At 43.2% G+C, this 24296-nt stretch overlaps 1 protein-coding gene across 14 annotated transcripts in view; it reads right to left on the reverse strand.

Moving 5' to 3' along the window:
* Nucleotides 1–24296, reverse strand: part of RBFOX2 (RNA binding fox-1 homolog 2) — a 171299-nt gene that overhangs the window by 44512 nt on the left and 102491 nt on the right. For all 14 annotated transcript variants that reach the window (XR_010720880.1, XR_010720878.1, XR_010720881.1 and 11 more), the window contains 2 exons: nucleotides 16025–16249; nucleotides 5787–5933 (listed from right to left, as the gene is read on the reverse strand). Coding sequence is in view for 10 of the 14 variants with exons in the window: in XM_066184020.1 (XP_066040117.1) it covers nucleotides 5787–5933; nucleotides 16025–16249 (372 nt within the window). In the remaining 4 variants the exon portion in view is untranslated. The remainder of the gene's footprint in view (nucleotides 1–5786; nucleotides 5934–16024; nucleotides 16250–24296) is intronic.

The following is a 24296-nucleotide window of genomic DNA, read 5'->3' on the forward strand; positions in this document are numbered from 1 at the left end:
AGACTATTCCAGTCAATTTTACACTGGGAGGAGAACTGTTCCTTGAAGCATGAGAGGGAAGGGCTGAAGCTACCAACCATGAGGTGCAAGCACTGACACTATCACAGCACAAAGCTGAAAGGACAAGAAATATGTTGAGGGGAATCATCAATTTTTCTTCTGCATACACAGTCCAGAAAGCAAGGGAACATCTTACCACCAGTGTAGGAGAACATGACTGCCATCGTGTCAGAGTCCTTGCACACATTAGCCAAAGAACGTCTCTCAGAAAACGGAGAGTAAGATTTTGAAAAAAGAGTTGCTAATTTGTTTTTAACACTAATGGCAACTCTTCTTCTCCCTGGTAAACTGTTCCACTGTTCAAATAAGCCTCAATGACAATGAATTTTTTTCTTATTTTAAGGGTAATTGTGTTAAATCTCAGCTTCCAGCTGGAAAATCTTATGACTATAAGCAAGACGTAAACCCCTTGCTAGTAGGTAACATCCATATATAAGCATCTGTATAGAAATTACTTATCATCTCCTAACACCTCTTTTTAATAAGCTAAGTTAACAATATACCTAATATTTTACCAAGTTAAAAAAATCACTCACCTTCCAAGTCCTAGTTCATTTCTTTTGGTCTTAAACGGATCTCAGAATTGAATAAAATTATGCAGTCACAGTCTTTTCAATTTGGAACATGAACAAGATCACATCCCTCCTTCAACCTGATAACCCCATTGAATTATTGAAGCAACTATCTTCAACAATCATTAGTACTCTCCCAAATCAGTTTTCCAAAGAAAGCTTTCCATCTTAAGAGCACAGACCAGTTTCCACAGACTCAGTACTCTGCAATGTGCTGCATCAAACAGTTTCTGTTGGATTTATCATCAGTCAACCAGGCATTTCTACTCATTCTCTAACAGTAACCTTATCTGTCTCTTTCCTCCTCCTCAAATATTTTTTTTAACTGCAAACCTTACTGGCAAGGTTTTAACAGTATGGTCTCCATGGGCTGATACAGATAGTAAACAGGACAGAGATGGGAACAGATCCCTGGGGAAACTGACAACAGAAACAAGTCTTGATCACAGCTATCTCCCAAGTAACTACTACTATTTTATTATCTATCATTAAAGAGGTTTTTAATCCCTCTAATGTGTGTTGTGCTTGAGATAAGTATTATTTTTCCTAAAAATTGGTGACTTGGACAAATTCAATTGATTGAGCAACGTTTCACTTTATCAGTATTGCTTTGTAGAATAGTTTGTCAAAATAGACAAGACAGCAATTGTCTGCAAAGACGTACATTTCAAAGTTCTGCTAAACTGATACTAACATGTTTTTTCAGATTCTAATGGGCTTCTTTAAAATGTTGCAAAATTATTTTTATCTTGGATTAACATACAGATAAATAGTTCATAGCTCTTTGAGTCACCCCTTTCAGGTTTCTTCAATAGTGAATCTTGGTGGGCAGTGTTCCACCCCTCTGCAACTCCCCTACCTTAAAAGAATTGGCTAAAAATTAGTATTAATGAATAATGGAGCTCCTTGGTTTGGCTATTATTGTTGGACGTACCTTATCTACATCTGCTGGTTTTTAAATATTAGTGAGCACTGTTTCATCCTCCTCTGTTATTAATTTTGTAGAAAACCAGATGAGGTAAAAATATCCCCTCTTAAATTCTGAACACAATCAGTTGGGGGTTGTTTTTTTCCCCGTTTCATTTTTTTGTTTGGTGTTTGTGGGGTTTTTCCCCAAAAATACACAACTACCTCCAGATTTTATACTGTACCCATACACGGACCTTTTATCTTCGCATGTAAAAAAACTGATGGGTTTTCTAAAGTTAGGTCACCAGTACCTCTATGGCTAGCACACTTTCACCAGCTTCTTTGCTTAAGTTTGCACCTATACTCCCTGCTATTTACTTCCTCCTCCTTGCCTAAAGTGCGGAATGCTTTGAGTTTTATTACCACAGTTTCAGCAACTGTGGAATCACGCCTTCTTGGCCATCAGTATGATGCTGCTGCATACTTTATGGCTTCCATTAATACTTCCCTTTTAAAGGTACCTTCCTGGGCAGTTATCCTGCCAATTGTTTAAACTCCAAGAAACACACTCTTCTAAAGCTCCTTACAGTGCTGCCTGATGCCATATTCTGTTTGCACAAAGCAAATACAGACAAATAGCAATCACTGGTACCTAGGCAACGGTGGGATTTCAGGTCAGCTATTAACTCTTCTTTATCTGCAAGAACAAGGTCAACTATTGATTTATTCCTCAGTGGGTGCAGAACTGTGTGCATTAAAAAATGACCTACTCCTTCTAGAAGCTTTCTGGAAGTCTTTTCATTGGCCTCATGAAACGTAAAGTAAATATTACCTGTTTTAAGCAGGCCATATTATTTGCCTCCATGTAAGATGCACACATAAGAAAATGTTTGGTCTATTCCTGAAGATATCTCAAGAACCTGTAAGAAACATACTACAGCTGATGGTCGGAACCCAAATGATTTGAATTTGTTAAGAAACCCTTACGTTTGCAGCTCTGCCAAATGGAGCAGGTTTAGAAAGCCTTATGTAATATGTATTTAATCACATGTGGGACAACATGTCTCAAGTCCACCTCTACTCAAGTCTGGACAAAAGCATTAGATGTTTTCTGTGCCCCAGGACTGGGCTGACCTCTCACATGCTGTTCTATCCTTGAGGGGACTTCTTTACTCCCTCCCTACCATCACATTTATTTCTTCCTCCATGGCTTTACTGTCTACCCAATTTCTCTCTTTGTACAGTAGCTTGGGAAAATCACTCCAGGCAAGGATTTTGAGTCTCTCAAATATGACGTTGAGGAGATGCGACCTGACATACAGAAGGGAGAGGGAGAAGATGGGGGTTACAGGCTAGTCACAGCTGAAGACTCAGACAACCATGAGTCCCCTTCAGGAGGAAGGGTAGGTTTCAGTGAGTCACCCAAAGGAAGGCATCCTGATCCTGAAAAAGAAATAGGAGCAAGCAGGATTCAGAGGGCATGCTCTCTTGCTCGAGGCTATGAGCATGCTGAGAGAAGCAGCACTGAAAGAAAAAGGAAGATGTGTGAGAATCATTCATTGCTTCCTTGGCAAAGTAACGAAGTTCTCTATTACAGAAAATTGGCACATGGGGCATTTTGTGTCGCAGAAGATGAACACTCTTCTGGCAGGCATAACTCTCAGCAACCACAGGGCCAGGTGAACTACCTAAAGGTTTTACAAGGAATATATTGTTCACTCAGTTAAAATCACATTCAGTGCGCTGGAACTTGAGCTGATGTTTAGAAAAAAAAATAAACACCAGAGGAACACCAGAAACCAATTCACACAGCATTATTCCCCATCTCTCCTATGCACAAAAAGGGCACCATATAGGCCCAAAACATGACAGGAAATCTTAAAGCAAGTAATTAGGCTGCATTTCCTACAAGTCACTTCTTAGGACTGCAGTTCATTTAAACTGCCTGGGTGTCCCAAACTGCAAAGCATAGGCAAGAGTCACCAGGACAGGGATTTTCTCGTCATTTCCATCTTACCTGTGTCTCTCACACCAGGAGCACACGGCAGAAAAGCATTAAGGTGAACAAGTGTGAAAAGGACTAGTTGTCAATTAAGCACCCGTCCCAGGAGAAGGGACAGCAAGGGGGTAAAATTTATGTAAGCGATGCAGCTCCCAGGAGAGGGGAGTAGCCATAGCACAGAGCAGGATGTGATAAATACAGATTGTAGCAGGTGGTCCAAGAACTGACTGTGTTTTCAGCAACCATTTGTCCAAACCGGATGGAACTGCCTACTGCATAGCCCTCCAACAGCAAAAAGCAAGCTAGAAAAACCACAAAAGCAGAGCAGAAGATTCAGCAATCACAGATTGCCAGGAGATGAGTTTAATTCTGAAAATATTCCCACAGACATCAAGAGTATAACAATAATCTAAGTATAATAATCAAGAGTATAGCAATAACCTAATCTAACAACATGGAAGCAAACCCAGGCCTCTTGCAACAGAATCACAGATCCATGGTTTTGGCTGGGAACTCTGCTCACAGCAGGTATAGATCTTTTTGGCCAGACTGTGTCCAGGACAGAGGTTCCACAACCCATCTGGGCAATGTCTTCCACTATCTAAGCTTCCTCACAAAAACCCTAAAATTTTCCTGGTATCTAATTGGTAAAAAAAAGGCAGAGAGGGCCTGCAAAGAGACCTAGACAAATTAGAGGGCTGGGCAATCACCAACCATACGAAGTTTAACGAACACAAGTGCCAGCTTCTTCACCTGGGACGGGGCAACCCTGGATGTACAGACAGACTGGAGAATGAGATGCCAGAGAACAGTGCTGCAGAAAGGGACCAGAGGGCCTGGTTGACAGAAAGTTGAGTATGATGGATGGCCTGAAATTCACTCTTGCTGAATATAATAACATTTCCCTCAGCCCATTTCTTCAGCCTGGCCAGGTCCCTCTGAATAGCACCCTTGCCTTTCTGCATTTTGACCACTGTATTGTTTCTTTTGTACTGTCCAAGCTACAGACAGCTAAGCCAAATTCTTCCCTCATTTACAGCACTGAAGTCCATGAATTAGACACATTTACAATACTGCAACACAACTCTGCAAGCAAGCATGTGCTTTTGTGCATGCATACACACCCACACAGATGGCTCAGGAGATGCAACAACTGAAATAGAAATACTGCAGAATTTGGAGGAGCAGCTGCTATAAGTGAGGACCAAAGTATACAGTCCAAGCCTAAGGTGACAAGAGCTTTGGGCTTTCCCAACTTCGATTCTTTGGACTGCACCTTAAAAAGGCATAACTTCATAAATAATAATAAATATTTCAGAAGACTTTAAAACATGCCATCAACCAAGGATCATATTATAATTATTTCAACAAGTCAAATATTCCTCATGATGATGATATGACATATAGATAACTTAACCTGAAGGTTAGGTCACAAGACATCTAGATCGTTTATCTCTGTTCACGTGGAATGAGTCATCACATGTACTCACATAAACAAACCCTTCCTCAAAAAGCTATTAAATCAAGAATCATGAATAGCATCCAAGGATTAGGAAAGACAAATTATGTGGTCAAAAGAAACAGAAGGTATACCATACACAATGTAAAATACCATCTGACTTGCACTAGCTTTTCCAAATGCAATCACTAGTTGGCAAATTTTTTGCAGCCATCTTTCATCACAGAAATAGATCACGAGGAAATAAATACTTCAACATGTTTCTATGCAACAGAAAAACAGTGCTTTGCAAAGGATCTATTAAGTCAGTGCTTAATCCTGGCCTTTACTCAGAAATAAGGTGAGGTTTCGTTTTGTTTTGTTTTTTTTTTTTTCCCAAACCAATTGTTAGATTACACTGAACATTGCTGCTCAGAGAAGTTTTGGGTTGCCCCAAGCAGTTGCACATGCCCCGTCCCTGAAGGATTCATAGTCAGGCTGGATTGAGCTCTAAGCACACCTACTGAAAGGTGTACCAGCCCATGGCAAGGCTGTTTGAACTGGATGATCTTTAAGGTCTTTTCCAACCCAAACCATTCTATGACTCTTAATAGGAAGAACACTGTTATAATTCTCATGTGTTTACCAGCTAAGTTAAACACTACCAATTGTCCTAATCCTGCATTACAGTGTGCTGACCAAACTGAGGGGGAAGGGCTTTTCATTCACAAAAATACACAGAACCAGGTGTCCCACCTGTGGAGAAGGAGAATCTGCCATGCCTGAAAAGGTGCTCATAACTTACCCCAAACATCTGTCGAAGGTCAGGATCTCGAAAGCGAAAGGGAATGTTAGACACATGAAGTCGTTTTGGAGTGGATTTGCTCTCAGTATTCTCACTGCTCTGTGTCTGTGATTGCTGTCCATCTGTCTGTGCCCCTCCTTCTGTCTGCTGAAATCAGAAAAGACAAAAGTGTGCACATAGGTAGAAATCACACAAATTCCTTTCATATGCCTTGTCTACCCCTTCTTAGATATTAGCACTCCACTTTCGAATGGAGCTATCTAGCACCTGACAATTATTTTGATACAGCCAGTAGCATGTAATAATTGACCTGTTGTTCTTCCCCTCCCTTTCCATAAGTAAACACGAATGAGATCTCGGCCTCCCTCCCCTCCTATCACCTTCCAGTTTAGTAGATTTTTCTTTAGTTTTCTTAAATTACTTCTCTCTTTTAGCCCATTTTCCCCACTTCAGTTGCCACCGTATGAAAGCTCTAACGAAGAGACGGATCTTCCATATCCTGGGGCTGGGAGGTAGTACCACCACTCTAACCTCATGTGGCAGGATGTTCATGCAATCATCAAAATCCCACAGCTGAAGTGGCAGCTCTGCACCGGACCAATACAAGAAGTGCATCCTGAGGCAAAACGGCATCTGTTCTGTCAAGCTCCCTTCAGAGAAATATTACCCCAGAAGAAGATCTATAATTAAATGGCAAAATCCATATAGGAACACCTTATGGATGTCTCTGATTAACTTTTTTCATATATTTAAGTGAGCCCAGGAACAGGAAACAGTCATCACCACTGCAAGATGTATAAAAACTCCAAGTGCTGCTTTTTGCTACCAATTCCACAGCTAAGAAAGGCAATTTGTTCCACTGCTCTCAAGCACTGACTGCCATGGCAAACAGAGGTCAAGGGGTACACCAGGGGTATTTGTTCACAGAAAAAGTACAAGAAGCAGACAGAGGAGTAAGGGAGATCTGTGTGCCTAATGCCTGCACAGAGACTACTGGCAGGAGTGAAGTAAGGAATAGAATTTCAGTCTAAGCTCACACAAGCTGCTGAGAAGTGCTAAAATTTGAGCACAGCACTAAATATAAAGGCAAGGCCCCTTTGCAAAATGGCTTGATGAGAAAATAGCATTTTTCGCACTTCAGTCAGAAAGATGACCTCAAAACCTCAGAGCCACAGAACAAAGCAGACCACAATTTGGTCAGTTTTATTGCTCTTGCCCCTTTCCAAGTGCATTCACTGACAGGCCAAGGTATTCAAAGAGCACCCACCCACTCAGTCTGTCTCCTGCTGCTTGCCTCAGACTCTCAGGAGTCAAGCTTTGACTACCCGTGTGATACATTTTTAAGTGCCATTTCAACTCTTTAGATGCCAACCTGACATCCTCCTTAACCCATCAAGTATAAAGTAGTCCTACAATAAGGCAAGGACTGTAATTGCTAAGAGCCAGGTTTTTTTAAGGCACTTTCAAGAAAACATGTGGGCCTTAAAGACATAAGAGTAGGGGCGAGGTTTTTGCTGGTTTGGGTCCTTTTATTCTCCTGTTTTAAATATGCAATTTGTGTGCCAAAGATGAAAGAAATCTCAGGGGAGTTGCTCACACCAATTCCCCAACCACTGACTGGACTTGCTAGGCTGCTCTGCACATCATTCAATATACAACACTTCACAAACATTTGGAAACATCTCTTCACAGATAAACTCAATTGGCAACACTAAGAAAGTATCTTCTGCCCAGAAATACCACTTGAAGAGATGACCTCGAACTTACATGTTGGTTACAAATCGAATGTATATACAAAGACAAGAGCAAGCAAACAGTAAGCACTGGGGTCTTGCCACGCTGAGAAGAGCAGTGGCAGCTTTCCATTTCATTTCAGTAGAGCTGTGCATGCAGCACAAAACATGTTTGATCTGGTTAACATAAATTATCTATGATAGGAAGAATGACAATACTGCCCTGACAAGTATGTCTACTTCCTATAGCTGCGCAAGTCTCAGGAGAAGCCTTGTAGAATGAAGCATTTTTATTTGTCTAAGATTCATTCACCCCTAAACATCAAATTTTTGAGAAAAACTTCAGAAACTTCCTTTAGATCTTATCTAAAAGCTGTCCCCCGCATGTTCCCCCTCCTCTCCTTCCCTCACCTCTATGACAAAAAGACTCTCCAAACTTACAGCCTAGGGGAAGAATCAATGCAGCTGGCTTGCAAATAAATCACACCACACTATTTAATGGTTTAATTCTTATGCCTCCATCAGGGTCCTCTACTCCTCAGGGCAAATCTGTCCAAGAAAGACAAAACACAGGAGTAGCTTATCTATCACCACTGCATACAACACCTGCAAGTGAGTACTCCCAAAAATCACCAATACTCCTGCTAAAAGGGAGTTACATTAAAATATAGGTTGCACAGGACTGGATCTGCTGTTTCCCCAGGGGAGGAAGCCAGAATGTTGTTTGCACTCCTCTCCCATACATTTGCTCCTAGGCAGAGGGCAGAACTCCTTTCTCACCAAGGGTGCAATGTATCATGTACACTGGCATCCTCAAAAGCACTCACAGCTGTTCCTGCATATGGCAGAGAGCCGCTGCAGGAGTTATTCTGCAGCAGGTGAGATGTATACAGTGACACAAATGCTTCAAAGAGAAGAAATGATAGAAGGAATAAAGGCATCTTGGTCCACTCTTTTTTAACTGTACTGAGAGACTCCAAATGCTTTTCATGCTTTCACATAGCCTGATTTTTCAGTAGTAGTTTAACATTAAGTATCTTCTTAGGCATGCTGTAGCTCCCTCATCTCTATCATCCATGGCCCTAAGGTAAGATTTGAACTTTCCACCCCATAACATTAGCTCAATATATTTGTCCACTGCCAAACATTCAGCTACAACATAAATGAAAAAAACCAGTCTCTTCAGATCTTTTTTTTTCCTTTTACACTTACTCCCTGGCTTAATTCATTAGGAAGGAGATGAAAGGAAGGGCCTGAAGCCTGTTCTCAGGCAGCACATAACGGAGCCTGGCAGCAGTACTACCCTGACCAAGCCAGATGATGAACGCCCTCATTTCACCAAGTGCCCACTCCCCACCTTGACTCCTTCCCCACAAGGGATTCAAGCTCCTTCTGGCCTAGTGTCAGCACTTCCTAGTGAAGAAAGAGACCTCTCCCTTCTCTAGAGAATCGGCTTGGAAGGGCACTAATACATATTCCCTAGGTCCCAATGCCCGTCATCAGGCAATGCAGACATGCTGCAGCAAAGGTCTCACATTTAGGAACAGTACTGGATTCACTGCACCTCCTCAGCATAGCCTGTGTAACATAGACTGATGCAGGTGATAATGCCATTCATGCCTGCACACGCAAGCTTTGAGCTCTGCTCAAGGTCACGGAGAAACACATCACAGCTCAGGACAGCAAAGCATGTGCTTCACTTTTAACTCCTTGCTGCCTGTGCCCTCAGGTCAGCTCCTCCCTTACACCTGCCAGCGGCAAGGAAGTCCTAAGCAAGAAGAGGCAGCTGCAAAGAAAAGCACAGATTACACTCATGTGCATACACGTGTAAAAGGGGAGGAGGAGACCTGGCAGCGCAAGGGTGTTCCAAAAGGTTTGGGGTCAGCTCTACAACCACCTTCCCACCTCTCAACTGGTCTCCTCTATCCTAATGCAGGTGATGAACAACCAGTTGCTGAGGATTTCCCCTCGGCAGCAGGGAGGCAGGGGCTCCAGCACCACCTGAGGTCTGAGCAGATCTCCATCTGAAGGCCTTGACAGAGGGATGCCTCCCTAGTGGGCCAGACAAGCACCAGTGCAACAGACCAACAGAGAGATTATTAATACCCAGCACATTCTGTTTCCATCTCCCACTTGCTTCTAGAACTGGAACTGCTTCAGATCCAAGTTCCAGACAAACGAAAAAAAATCCCATTCTCTCCCCCAGGAAGCAGGCAGTACAAAATGTTGTGAATCATACTGAGGAGGTTAAGAGCTATAAATCACTGCAAAGAAAATATTTACAAAATACAAACAGTAACTAATAACTATATTTAAAAGGGGATTTGGGTGGCTTACAAAATCTAGGAGACAGAAGACTGTGCTCACTCCACTGCTCCTTGATCAGTCTTGAATCCAAAAAAAGCCAAAACCAAACACCCAACCTTGTTTGGATCAAGAACTTGAAGAACTATGGAGACAAGGACCAAAAGCTACAATTGAGAGAAGGCAGTATTCCCACCATGAAGCAAAGCACAGATAATGTGGAAAAACTTCTACAACAATCTCTACAACAAAAGATACCGGGAAAATTTTAGTGAAGAACCTGTGTGAAAACAACCAGTCACCCACCAATGAACAGATACCCACTGAGGAGGTTTCATGGAAAAACAGTGAAGGATTAGGCCCTAGACACAAAATCCATCCCCTTCCCCACCACACTCTATTAAAGTAGGTTTGAGGTCCCACACATCCAATAGCAAATGCCATGGCAACTTCAGCTGCTTAAACACTTGTTCAGCAGACAGAAGACCTTAGGGCTAATTATCACTTTTTAACAGAAGTAAATATAATTTTACATTTATATCCATGTAGTTGGTTTTCCACAGATGCCAGCAGTGTTGTATTAAAAAAAAAAACTGGGGGCTACTTACAGGCACAATTAACTATAATCCAAAATATTCTGTATGCTAAAAAACCAGCCCAAAAAATTCTAAGAACCTACCAATTAACTTCTACAAGGGTTTTTACTATTTTCCATACAGTCAGGTGAATTTAGGGTATAATTTTTCTGATATATACTTTTTGTTAGTTACCTATTTTCAGACATACTGACGCTTAAGTCATTTTATTCACTTCTGTCATTAAAGACATACCTCACAGAACACAAAAATAACATAGGAAAGCACATATAGAGCTTTGCTACCTACGCTGCACAACACCTCTGATGTGGCCAGTAACATTTTCAACCCAAAGATGGGTATTTTTAACAGCATTCTTTAGGGCTTTTTTCTTTTCCCTCTCAATGAAGTGGTGAAATGGAAACCCCTGAAAGGCCTGTTCTGCTGGTCAGATTGTCAAACCTTTTGTGAGCAGTTCCAGCCCTCACAAAACAGGGATGCCCTGACAAGGTGAAGCAGACAGCAAAATTTCCCAAGACAGTGGTCACCCCCGGACCTCTCCATTGACAGAAGAACTGCCACACAGTGACAGATTTAAGACCCATCCAGCCCATTATCTTCTTTCTAACAGCACACAAATATGTGGCATCTGTGGAAGGATGCAAGAACAAGGGAAATGCTTGTTGACTATTCTCCAGCAAACTAAGCCAGCTGATGTCTCAACTTGCCAAGCATCCCATGGACAAGTGTTGCAATGCTAATTTCTTCATTATATAGATATAAGTATAAAGTACGTAGTAAACCCTGCACTTTTTTCATACATAGCACCCAATTATTTCCCACGTGCATCCTAGTAAGAGAAAAACAGGAAAGTTCCATATTTTAGTTGCCTTACCATCCAATCTCCTATGTACTTGTCATATACCTTTATTCCTGACAGCTCTAAGTGAAGATTTCATTTCTTCACATAAAGAACCTGCTACATCCTTTTCATCATCACTTTTATCCTTCCCTGTACTTCTGCTAGATCTGCTAAAAGCTTCGAGAGATACGCAGAAGTACCATAGCTATATACAGTAACGTAATGATACTTGCTGATTTATTTCCCATTTCTCATTTTTAAATCTGCCTCACCAGACACAAGTCTGCAAGTGCTGACAATCTGCCTCATATTCGAAGCAAACTCTTGATGTTAAATGTCAGGGTTTGCAACCTCAAGACTGCAATTTCTAAGCTGAGGTGGCCAATCAGTAGCAAACTATTTATTTGAAGCTAGCTCTTCTTCATGTCTACCTGCTCAGCAGTATCAGAAAATAACTGACGATATTCGTTAAACATATTATTCACCTGAAATACCTCACATGAGCAATTGCTTTAATTACTAAAGGGATGAAAAGTAATTACAGAGGAAAATTCTGCAAATTCAGTCCAGGCAAGAAATACCCAAGGGAAAGTTGTCATTATAACATCGTCCATGTGTTGCAAAAGTCAGTTGAGGAATCCTTGGTGTCGTTGGCTCTCTTTTTTCTAAGCCCTTGCTAGATGCACAAGGCACAGCCAGATGACCAAGCCCCTTCCCTGTCTTGCTTCTGGACACATATGGGTCCCCCACCACAAATGTGTCTTCTTTGAGAATCTGAAAGTCAATATCCCTTTATGGTACAGTGGATGAGTTAAATACATTTCAGTACACCCCATCAAGAAGTAGAGATACAATACTCTGTAATTAAATAATGCTTTATTCTGGCTCATGACAACGTAACACCAAGGCGACAGCACCTGCCATTTTCATGCGAAGTAATTTACATAAACTTATTCCACTACTTCTATACCTCCAGCTGCATTTCATAATTTATACATACAAATTCTTCCCTCTGACATTAACAAGAGAAGTCGAATAATCAGCTTGCAGTATTAAGTGCATTGCATTTACTATCAAGTAAGCTTTTTTAGTTCAGCAGATGATTAATCTTCCCTCTGCGGGTAGAGTACCAGGAGATGCAGAGAGCTGACAATTGCTCTCGGCTTCTGGCCACGCTCTCCACATGCTTACCTTGCAACAACAGCATTTGCTGGATCCCTCCAAGAGCTGCTCTAATTCATTAACCCAGCAAAAGAATTGGACAGCTTTCTGCCAGGTCAGTGAATTAAAGTGGCTCACGTAAGAAATGCCAGAGACAGTAAATAGGAGTGGGAGTTTGCGCTCGGAGCCAGATCTCTCCTTTCTGACAGCAGTGAATCTCTTAGATCAGCTCAGCTGCCAGAGGTACTGCAGCCTAATTAGCATCTCCCCTTGCAGCCAACTGTGCTGGGTGTTTCCATTAGGGATAAGAGCACTAAGGTAAACCAAGAAGGGGGAAGAAACCAGGCAACCCAGCACCATAAGTGAAATGCTGAGCATCAACTGTTAAGGAAGAGGGCTGCAATAGGCAGACCAAGTAAGCCAAATATGGTTCTGTACCTCAGCCTATTTTTAATACAGGTCTTTCAGCTGTGCTTTGGGACAGTATCAAGAGAAAGGACAGATGCCTGGACACAAAGACCGAGAGGTCTTCCTGCCACATGCCAGGCAAGAAACAAAGCCCCACAGATGAGACTTGATCCTAAAATAGAGATTCCAAAATACGAAGCTGTTTGTATTACACCAACTACTGTGCCAATTTCTTTTCCATGCCCCAGTCCTGAGACCTCTGAATGCTTTCCACTACATTCAGACATCCATAGCCAAGCTCATCCTCAGCTCATGACACCAACCAGTCATTCCCCTTTGTTCAGGGTTTTAGACTGCGTAGGAAGGCATGGACTTTGACTCTCAAAGTTTATATTACATAAGTTCACTGCTGATCTTTGACCTCAGGCTCCCAGACCTATTAACCCTGTCTACTAACTCAGACACCACCACTGACCTCAAATCATTCTAGCTAAGCAGCCAAGTTTCTATGAAAAGGTGCTCCCACTCTGTGTCTTAAGGACCCTGTTACAGACCCCATTACATTGCTGTGTAACATCTTACCAACAAGATCAAGCCCCCTTTCCGTGAGTGACCTTTAAACTACCCCCATGTTCTTTGTTACCTTTGCAATCATCCAAAAGGCTATCAGCCTGTAAAGCAGGAAATCCCCACCATCTGACCACACCTTTTGCTATCTCCCTCTGTTCTGCCAACATGACCAAACACAGGCCTTGTTCTTAAAAGCAAGCAGGGAACTTATCTGTCCGGCTGAAGGAATTTCTGAATCATCCCATGGGAACACAGGCTTCAAATCAGCAGCTAAAAAATTCACTGGCTGTTGAGTCTGGGGTATTGCCTTCACACATGTGACAGCAGTTGTGCTTGTCAGTCACAGTAATGGCAGGGAAGGCTCATACCTCACGCGTGATCCCTTTTTGCTCTATTAAAGTTAGCACTGTTGTTTGAGCAAGACGGTAAAATAGTTAAAGGAGAAGATGCCTTAAAGCATAACAGTCTAGTCCACATGGGCTGAACATGTGTGTTAAACAAGTAATAGCCAGCACATAGGATGGACAAAATGCTTAACATTAGCTGTAGATGTTTAAAATTAAATAAGCAACCTGTTCTGCTATATTTCAGTAGCATTTTTTAACTTGAGTAACTACTGAGCCTTCTTGCTTCCCCTAGGTCCCACATCATTAATCAGCATACTGAGAAGAAAAGTTAAAAGGAATTACATCCTAAGGCAGCCCACAGAATCAAAATAACTTCATAGAGGAGTCCTAGACAGAAAGATAAAGAGACTTGAAAGATCCAGGATGCAGTGGATGTGAAAGTCTGGTGTGTGAAAAGCCCCTTGTTGAGGCCCTTTTACCCCTGCTCCCACAGGTTTCTTCATGTGCCACCATCTGGGATCCTCTGGGTTTGATCAGTCCCAGCCATAGCAGGCACAGCAACGCCCTTGTGTGTGCCCTTACCCTCTCCCAGTCAGCTATGGCCACACGCCTGACTCTGCATGCTCAGCTTGCACGTCTTCAACCACATCAAACGGTCACTCCAGACATGCACACCTGTTTCCAACAGCCAGTACAAGTGCTGTGTGTTATTCAGCCTGTTTCTTGGATAACCCCCTGCCAGTCAGACTCCTTCCACAGACTCCTGGCAACACCACTGCCTGCCAGCAGTCTCCCAGCAACACTCCCTCCCGCACAGATGGGCTTCCAGTCCCTCCTCTCAGGCTAGCCACAGGCTGTGGGCTCCTTGGAGCCAGCATTAGTTGACGAAACACAGAGCTCGGCTCTGCAGAGCCACAGAGATGGTTCCTAATATGGAAGAGGAACAGGAAGGCTGGCAAGAGCTTACATCCAAGGTCAAGGCTCACATCATTTCCATTAAAAAGAAATGCTCTTAAGCTCTGGACAAGGATGGGAACAGCAAAAACACAGGGGGAAAGCCACTGCTCCGTTTTTTATTCCCTGTTTCCAGCTTCCTCATCCAACTGGCAGTGCCTGAGATGGTTGTATGCTGGAGATGGGCAATCCAAATCTTTTTTGTTGGAATGGTATCGGACAATCTGGTGCTAAAACAATGACCTGTGTTTCTGTACGCTGCATCAGCTCTAAGTTTTATTTCCTGCCTGGTCTTTCCTTATCTACTTTTTTTTGCCAAGCAAGGCACCCTATGTTCCTTTCACACATTACCAATGTGCCCTACAGAGTCTGTACTCTTTTACTTCCTCAAGATGTCGAAGTCGTGGCATTCCCAGGAAGAAATCAAAGATATCAAAGCCTTGACAAAAGGCGTCAACCATGCAGCCACTGCCCATTGCAGAAGCAGCAGAAGCACACATCAGGAACACTCGAGCTGGCACTATCAGTTCTTCCAACTGTTGGCACTGAATTCATTCAGTACTTACCAGGGAAAAAAATAATCTCTACAAGCCAAACACCAACTACAAGTAAAACTGAAAGCATTAACAGATTAAATCCACCCCTGAGCGTCGAAGGCTCTCACCATAAGGCACTTTATTAAGAAGTTAAGTCTTAACAAGTGGCTTATGGGGTGGATAAAGCTTTTCCTGGGATAATCTGCCAGCATGTTGCCCAGTGCCAGTTCCAGGCCATGGAAAAAAGAAAGAAAATATATATGATGATGAAACTCTTGGTTTGGCAAACAGAAGACCAGTAGCTGAGAGCTCATCTCCTATCCTTGCTCCCTGAAGCTCCCTGCTGTCTTCAGAAAGTCAAAGAAAAGTAATTTTCTACTCTGTTAGCTTCCTGAAAACAAAGCCACATTGGGATTACACCTAAAATGCATGTGCTCACCCTAATTCTTTGTACTGTCAACCCTCCAGAATGTGCCTCCATCATATCTATTTCAACAATTCACCAATTAACACAAAGTAATTAACACTTTTGAAAGAGACTGTCTTTGGACAACACCACCACAATCATGATTTCAAGTACTACTGCTCTCTGCAGGCACTAATTTACAAGGGGAACATGCAAAAGGGGAAACCCAGTAATGGAAGGTCAGAAGCCACGTTTTGTTTTTAATTCCCTCCTTTCAAGTCTACTGCAGGTTTGCCGCACACTTGAGAAACAGTATTCTAATCAGTGGCTGCTTTTCCCCAAAGCATTGAGCCGTTCTGACTGGGCAGGCTTGTACACTTACTGCAAGAGATCCGTTCTGCGTGCTGGCTGTGTTCGTGCTCTGCTCTCCATGCGGCTGCGTGCTTCCGTAGAGTGTCAGATTGTGCTCGCTGGTCTGGCCTGCATAGTCCTGAGTGTGTGGCACCCCATACTCTGTGGGAATCCCATTCTGTGGGGGTGGCGGAAATGGGATTGTGGTGAATGGCTGCACCATTGCATCAGGAGTTGCTGATGGCTCCTGGTTACCCTTAAGAAAGGAAAAAGGAGAAAACATTTTTACACTACAGAAGATAGATCAAAACATCAGCCTGAGAAACAACACACACATTTATGTGAATATCACACCCACCGTCACCATAGTATTCCACAGTCTTCTATTATCTCTCCCATCAAAAAGCGCATGCCTTGCTCCTCTGAGCCATGACACCGTTCTCTTAATCTTTTCAGGGCAATTTTCTTGCTACTGGGTGGCATATAGTGAACAAATTACGGGGTTTGCAGATTGCATACCCCTGTGATCTCACACAAAGCTTTACACACAGTAAGGTGTTGTTTCAGAAGAGGGAAGAGGCACTCACACATTGCAACAGAGAAGGAAACACAGAAGGAACAGGGTTCTCAGCATCCCTGAAAGTATCATTAACTGGGTCCATCTCCTCCAGCCTGACCCTCATTGCTCACCAGCAAGCCCACAAGCAAGCACATTGTATGGTTCAGAGCACATCTCCCTCTCATGCTACAGTGATAAAAAGTACAGTTTTTAAAATCCACCTGTGCAGAAGCCCCCTCCTTTGCCCTGGCAGCACTGCATACAGAGCACAGCTATCTGTGTTGGAATATCCCATCTGCTTCTTGCTGGCCCAAGCGTGAAGACACCAAAGAGTTGTATGAAACAAGCTGAGATCCCAAGTCAGCCGCACAGTCACTCTTTCCCAATCCTGAGCATCTCTACAATCACACAAGGCATTAATTACCTACTCCTCCCTCAGCTTAGGGTATCCCACAGAGACCTCTTGCATAGTGAACTCTTTAGAAGCTTTTAGCATTGTCTTAGATGTAGCTAACACCAATCAGATGACTCAGAAACAAAGGACTGACCATGCAAAAGATATCCCCAGAAGACAATAAAACTGCTACCCCACCATGTCAGGAAACCACAAGAAAGAAACAAAAAAGCATGCAGCCCTGCAGCCTCTGCAGGGCTCTCACCAAGGGGGGAGCTGCATTCAGCCACCTGGGGCAAAGGAGAACAGCCTTGACATTGAAGCCCAACCCCGGGAAGCCCAGGCTGCTGCATCACTCCTACTGCTTTCACCGCCGCAGCAGAAAAAAAATCCACAGAAAAGATTTATGATAGGAGGGCTGTTTGATTTATGTGCGTGTCAACAGACTAATCCTGATTTTAAATTTTGGCTGCTGTTCCAGCCCTGGGTCCTCCCCCACAAAGCCTGGAGGTGCTCGAGGCTATTCTGACACCAGCATGCTTAAATCAATGGAGTAAATCGAAACAGACCTTATCCTGTGGACAGGAAAGGCAGAGTGGGAATTACCAAGCAGCCATTCAGCAGAGAGCATGCAGGGGCTGACGGACCTCCAAAGAAGCCGGACAAACCTTTCAGTCCCTTTATCAGCCTACCTGCAGCTTTCCCTTCCAGGCGGAGGAAACAATGATAAACGCAGTGCACCTCCAGCCAGCACCGGGTCATTCAGACACTGGCTGAATCCCAAATTTGCTCTGACATTAGTCTATCTGGTCTGCCTCCCCTGGGGGCCACGTGGCCACGCGCTCCCGCAGCTGGGGAGAAGGAGAGGGAAGGGCATTCAATACCACTTAGCAGAGCTGAGCTGCAGCCTTGGCCCGTGCTGAAGAACGGACGGTTTCAAGTCCAGCCTTGCTGCCTGCAGGAACACAAACTCCGCAGCCTTATCTGAGAGAGAAAAATTCAGGCAAGCATGCCAGCCACGGCCAGTGCTCAGCTCCTTGCACGCACTCCCCCAAGCAGTTGCAGCCCTGCGTCGCGTGCTTGCAGCTCTGCGGAGGTTTTTTCACGCACCAAGCACATTTTCTGAAAGCAGGACAGGATTTTTGTTTCCCCCTCAAAAAAGGAGGGCAGCTCCACCAGCCCTCCAGTTCTGCTCATTCCTTTGCTATTCTCAGCTACAAAGCAAGCCACTTGTGACTCTAAAGCAGTTCTAAAGCAGGAGGCAGGACAGGCAGAATGATGGCCATCCCACTGCAAACCAGGTATCAGCAATCCTATTGCTCACCTGCTCAGACTGTTCATCCCCTGACATGACAGCTCCATTCTGTCCACATACTGTCTCCTCTCCAAGCTCTTCTGTTTACAGTATTTCACTGTATTTGATAGTCTGCGTTCTTCCGTACAGCTCACATTGTCTGCCCCACTTTCTTACGTTTCAAATAGGAGCTAAATAGGAAACTGCCTTTTTCTTTTCAAAGAAAAATTTCTCCACAGGAAAAATGGAGGAGCAGAAACTATTTCCAGTCTTCTCAGAACAAGCTAGATTTCCAAGCCAGCAGCATCCCAGGTCAGAGGAAGAGAATGCTGATTAGCCCCAAACAAAACCTATTCTGCTATCCTGTCAACAGTGCAGGGCTGCTCCCCAAAGGACATAGTCCAGCATTCAACCTCACTCTTAGACTGTTTAAAATGCCAGCCCATGAACCTTATATAATCTTATTTTCAGTGTTTTCACCCCTCAGTTAATACTGTTTCTTTAAGTTTAAATGCATTTCAACATTTTAAATAATTTCTCTCCCTTCTTCAATTATCTACAAATGTTTGAAGGATGAAAAACGCTTACTCTCTCCTCTGTTGCTTGTGGCATTTTGATAATACATATTTATTTTGAGTTTAATCACACCTCTCAAGCCAAAATATCCTGGTAACTTTATTTATTACTTCTCTCTGACCTTCCTAAGATTTTTCAAAGAAGGATTTCTGGTGCAGAATAAAATGTTTTTAATACCATTGTCACTCCCCCACTCCTCAAATCACACTAACATGCATAAGTCATTTCTTTTAGTACAAATGCATCCTTCATTTAACATCTCAGGTTATCTGGAGATCTATCATTATTATATTTGCCCAGGTTTCATCATCCCATGGAGTATCTGTATCTCAAATTATTTTTCTCTTGATATGATTATGGACATATTTCCCAACTGATTTTTTTAAAAATTTTAATTTCCTTTGATGCTTTAGAATTACTTTTTTCTCTGTTTCCACTAGCGTCAACAGAAAAGGACTCCAGATGAGATCTCTGCAGGTTTCACAGCATACTGATATCCTCCAAACCCAGAGGAGATTCTACCTCTTCTGTTATTCTACCAAATTTCAACATTTACACAACACTTCATATTTTCAAGAGCTAACACAAAACACACACACACACAAAAAAAAAAATCCCAATAATCTTCAAATATAGAACCTGAACTCCTTTCCCTACTTCTAAACCACCACATAAAATTCTGTCAGTCGGGGGTGCTTCTTCTCAGGAGGTACAGAGAGCACGGAAAAACCCCTTAAATTTCTGGGTAAAGGGAAATATTTTGTCTACCCAATCTTGACATACCTCAGTGCATTTCCAGTCCTGCCTGTTGTAGCTCACCAAGGCATCTTAAAAATTTACTCAGATGCAACAAGAAACCCAGACAGGCATGCCCAAGAGCAGTCACCATCCCCAAATGTACACAAGGATGCCACCACAGGACTAGGAAAACCATCTTAAATTTCTGTGATGGTGTGAAGTAAATTTTAATCAATGTTCAGGAGCAGACAGACACCTCTCTTCACCACAATGCATCAGGCTGGCAGTCTCCAGGAGGTGAATGTGAGGGACATTTGGTCGCAGGAATAATTTTGCCCATTCCAGATTAACTGATTGTGCTGCCATGCACCAACCATGATAGCTGCCATCCCATGCTCAAACTGGGAAAGGCTGTTCAGTGGAAGTGAAACAGTGTAATAAAGCCCTACTACTTGAAAATAATTAAAAAAAAATAAAAAACAAACAAAAAAACCCCCCCACTTCAGTATGATATATGTTAACCTATAGTTCAAAGAAAAGCAATAATTTCTGTGTTTTCTATTCCTTTGTTGCTCTGTTGCCACAGAAATCATTCATTCACATCAGGTAGGAATTCAAAGCAGCTGCCCCCTTGCAAAATGCTGGCATCTGATTCATGAGCACCCAAGCCCTCAGGGCACAAGAAGGATATGGTTACCCATCTGGGCTCTGCTTTCAGGCCCCTGTTCTCAGCCCTGCAAAGGTCCAGTCTCATTCTTGCAGGTGCCAATTTTCCTCCTTAAGTCAGGAGTTCACCTACACGGATCAGTACAAACCCATCCCACATTTTGTTTAAAAAACAAATTAGTTAAAGCAGTGAAAAATCCCTAATGGGGACACATTTCTAAGAGCTTATGCAGTTTTAAGTTAATTAATGAACTTTGCAGCTCCAAGCTAAGTGGAGGAACGATGAGTAACTGATGAGTAACCGCACGTGGTGGTACCTTGTGGAAGGGTGGGAGCTGGGGACAACAACTCAACAAGAAGCAACGTGGTTCAGCAAATGTGACACAGGATGAATTCTTTCAGCAGACAGCAGGTGGTGATCCAAGATCACGGCACTGGAGCGCCAAGAGCAAACACCAGAAATGCACACAAAGGCCTCCTGCTTCCATAAATCTGTCAAAGATCAGTCTGTTCTGTGAAGAAGTCGTTTTGTTTTCCTCATTAGAGAAATGCATGCAAGTAGAGGGATATAAAAGGAGCCTTATAGCAATGCAGCTCCAGATCTCTTCTGTATTGTTATGCCATAATATGCATAGACAGTAAAGCCTAATAAAAATTATACTCCTGGTAAAGCTAAACCAGTACAATTTCTGTACAGATGCAGCAAACTGCCACAAGGTAACTAGTCTGTGCTATCCATAACCCTACTGTGAATCATCAGCACCACAGAAAGGTGCAGGGAAATGGTACGGCATATAAACATCAAACAATCTCTTAAAAATGCCTTTGAACTCTGCTAACCCCCAAATCACTGGGATAGATGTGAGTGTAAGCCTATTAGTGGAATGGGGTTTCTAATACATATGTCTTCACTGAACTAATTTTATGAATCCTTGAAGCAACTGACTTGCAGCTAACAGAGGCAATGAACCTGTTTGTGAAGACCAGAGTTGCAGGCTACAACTGTTTGCTCTCTGCACTAACCTAATCCCTTCTGTAAACAGCAAAAATGTTTGGAGCTGGGATCTGAAGAGCCTGGCAGAAACCTGGAGCCGCTGCACACCCTCAGCTCTCTGTAAGAAAAGGATCTTTCTGAGTGAGGGGAATGCAGGGACTGTGCTGTCCCTCCTAGAACCCAGGTCACAGCCTCCTGTCAGGGATGCAAACATCACACGTGCAAAGCACTGCTCCCTGGCTGTACACAGACAGGAGAGAAAGGGCTGCTGCTTAGACGTGTGAGAATAATTAATTAATTAATAATGGGCTGTGTTTTCCCCCCCTCCCCTTCTCAGAGATCAATAAAAAAGCTGCTGCAGCAGGGTCTCTTTCCCAGCCCCTTCCAAATATGTCCCTTCCCAGTTCTCAGCTGCAGCTTCAGAGGGGCTCTGGTTGGAGCTGCCACCATCTCACCTCCAGCGGTGCACTCCTGCCACCTCTCCCCTGCCAGCTGCCCACCACTGAGCCCTTTCAGCACATATCCCAGAAAAAAAAAAAATTACTCACTTTTTATTGCCAGGTTAGTTTTGTTCCCAGTTAAGAGCACTGAAACAGCTTGGCAAGGAGCTGGAGGAGAACCAGAGCCAGAAAGGACAGGGGGTGGAGAAGCTGGGGAGGGAAGGGCCATGGGCACAAGCACTTGGATGAGCTCAGGCTGCCAGGGAGCCACAGCCTCCAGCATACATTAACCCTCTCCACAGGCAATCCCACAATCGGTCCGCTGATAACAAACGTATCAACAAGCACTTTCTTCGCAAATTGGAACGGATACAAAGCAGGGTGAGTGATGGTCCCCACACCCACCAGGAACTCCAGCATTATGCGTTGCAGAAAAAACACTCAGGCTGGGGCATTCATTACACCAAAGACAAATTCCACTCCACACTGGTGGCTCTCACAACACAGGGAACCTAAGCCTGGGTTTTTAAAACTGTGCTTTTGCTCTTTAGGTCCATGGAGATACTCAAACACAAGACGAAGGGATGTACAGAATGATGAAGTCATGGCTTTCCAACACTCCAGACACCCCAAAACAGTGACTTGGCCATTGCAACCCTGCAGGTGCCCACAAACACACTACAAGCTCTCTATCCCAAAATGCAGCAATAACACTTTCTCCATTGTGGCCATTTCATTACAGATTAGCTTCTGAATGGGAAGAGTGGGTAAAATGCCTACAGAAAAGAAATCTGCGGGTGAAAAGGATATATACAAAGGCTATAACCATCTCATATCCTTCATCTTTGTACAAACGCGTTCCTGGATTCAGAGGGGTATGTGACCCTAACCTGACACCTACTCTCCACACTACAAAGGCATTTCTGTAACTCCAGAGAGCAAGACTGACATGCCTGTGTGTCTGGGACACAGACTGACAAAATCAACATGCTTTCTTGGTGTGGGTTGATCATAAAAGCACCTTGAAGAGGATCACAGTAACAAGAAGTTCAGTATTTCATCTGCACGTCTGGAGCTTGATCTTCATTTGATCTATGACACACTATGGTGATAGAAAAGGATGCTGGATTTTTGACTCTACTGTCATGGGTATGAGAGCAATTCCTCCTGAATCCTCCCAAAGGTAAACTCTAAATCTAGGTAGTTCTGGAAGCATCTGCTGGAATTTTATGGTGGGTTTGTTAAAATAAGAGGAAGTTAAGTTCATGGGTACACTTTTTAAAATTTAAATCGGACGTAATCACTCAGGAAATGCCTTTTGCAGTGGGTTAAGTCTCAATAAGCTAATCTTGCACCAGTTAAAAAAAAATATAAAAAGAGAGGCCTGCACTCACACTTGCACCTAGCTAACCATTTAAAGGCATGTCTCCTTCAACTTCCTGGTGGTAGCTTACACTAGATTATCTAATCTTGCCCTTTCTAGATACGTAAAGCAAGGGAAGAACAACTTTACCTTCCAATACACTATCATTCCAGGCCACCAAAAAGGGTGCCATAAAGTAAAACAGCTGGCCTTTTTTTTTTTTTCAAATGCATTTAAGAACTTGATGGAAAAGAAGTTCAAGCCCCCCTTTTGTAGGGAAGGATGAAAGACAGCCATAGTCTTATCTTACTGTTATACACAGGAAGCACTCACTCATCCCCACGCTATCATCACTTCCAGTAATGGCCAACTTTTGCTCTACCCCATGCACTAACACAAGCTCTCAGTGCTGAATGCGTGCACATTTGCTAAGATGTCCTCGGGCAACCTGCAAAGAGGCTTCCCGTTGGATACAGCCAAAGCTTAGAGTTATACAACATTAATAAAGCCAGGGCCACATCTACTTACCAACCTGAAACACACCTTTCACATTTTAAAAAGCACTGGTTTCTGCTCCTGAAATCTACATTATCCTCCACTCAGGAGAGGAAAAAAAAAAAAAAAGTTAAATGTTACTGGCACAAAGGCATCCCAACAAATGCTTTCAATCCATTCATGCTCTCTGGGGTTGATTAGAGAGAATTGTGCTTCGAGAGACATCAGGGTCCCAACATCTGTTTGCATTCCATATTAGGAATTTAACTACCTCTGAGAATTACTGGGGAGAAGGGGTTAAGGGTGGAGAACAAAGGAAGAAGTCACCAGGACAGATATATCCTCAGCAACAAAGCCAGCAATTAAGAGAAAAGCTCAGGCTCAATTTTTGGGTCCAGATTGGTCCTTTAGCACCTACCCTGGTTGTGTTATTCCCAGCTCTGCAACATTCCAACTGACTACTTTCCACTTAACATTCACAGTCAAATATTCTTGGGGAAAAAAAAGATTTCCATAAGATGACTAACTTTCAACAAATCAACATGAAAACAATGTCTCAAAATACTATGAATCCATTAATCCAGCAGGGACCCGGGGCAGCAGAAGCATGTCCCACACAAAGGAATTACTCCTCTGTCAGGCAAAGAGGGCTAAGTTCCTTCTCTGGGACCAGAACTGAAATGAGTCACAGCTAAGGAACAGTGTGCTGCAGATGTGCCACATATGTTTAATCCAAGCTAGCTGCCGTCAGCCATTCAGCAGATTAGCAACCCAATCACACTCT

Source organism: Chamaea fasciata, unplaced genomic scaffold (genome assembly GCF_029207755.1).
Source record: "Chamaea fasciata isolate MVZ Bird 193981 ecotype frontalis unplaced genomic scaffold, bChaFas1.0.hap1 SCAF_5, whole genome shotgun sequence".
Lineage (NCBI taxonomy): Eukaryota > Metazoa > Chordata > Aves > Passeriformes > Sylviidae > Chamaea > Chamaea fasciata.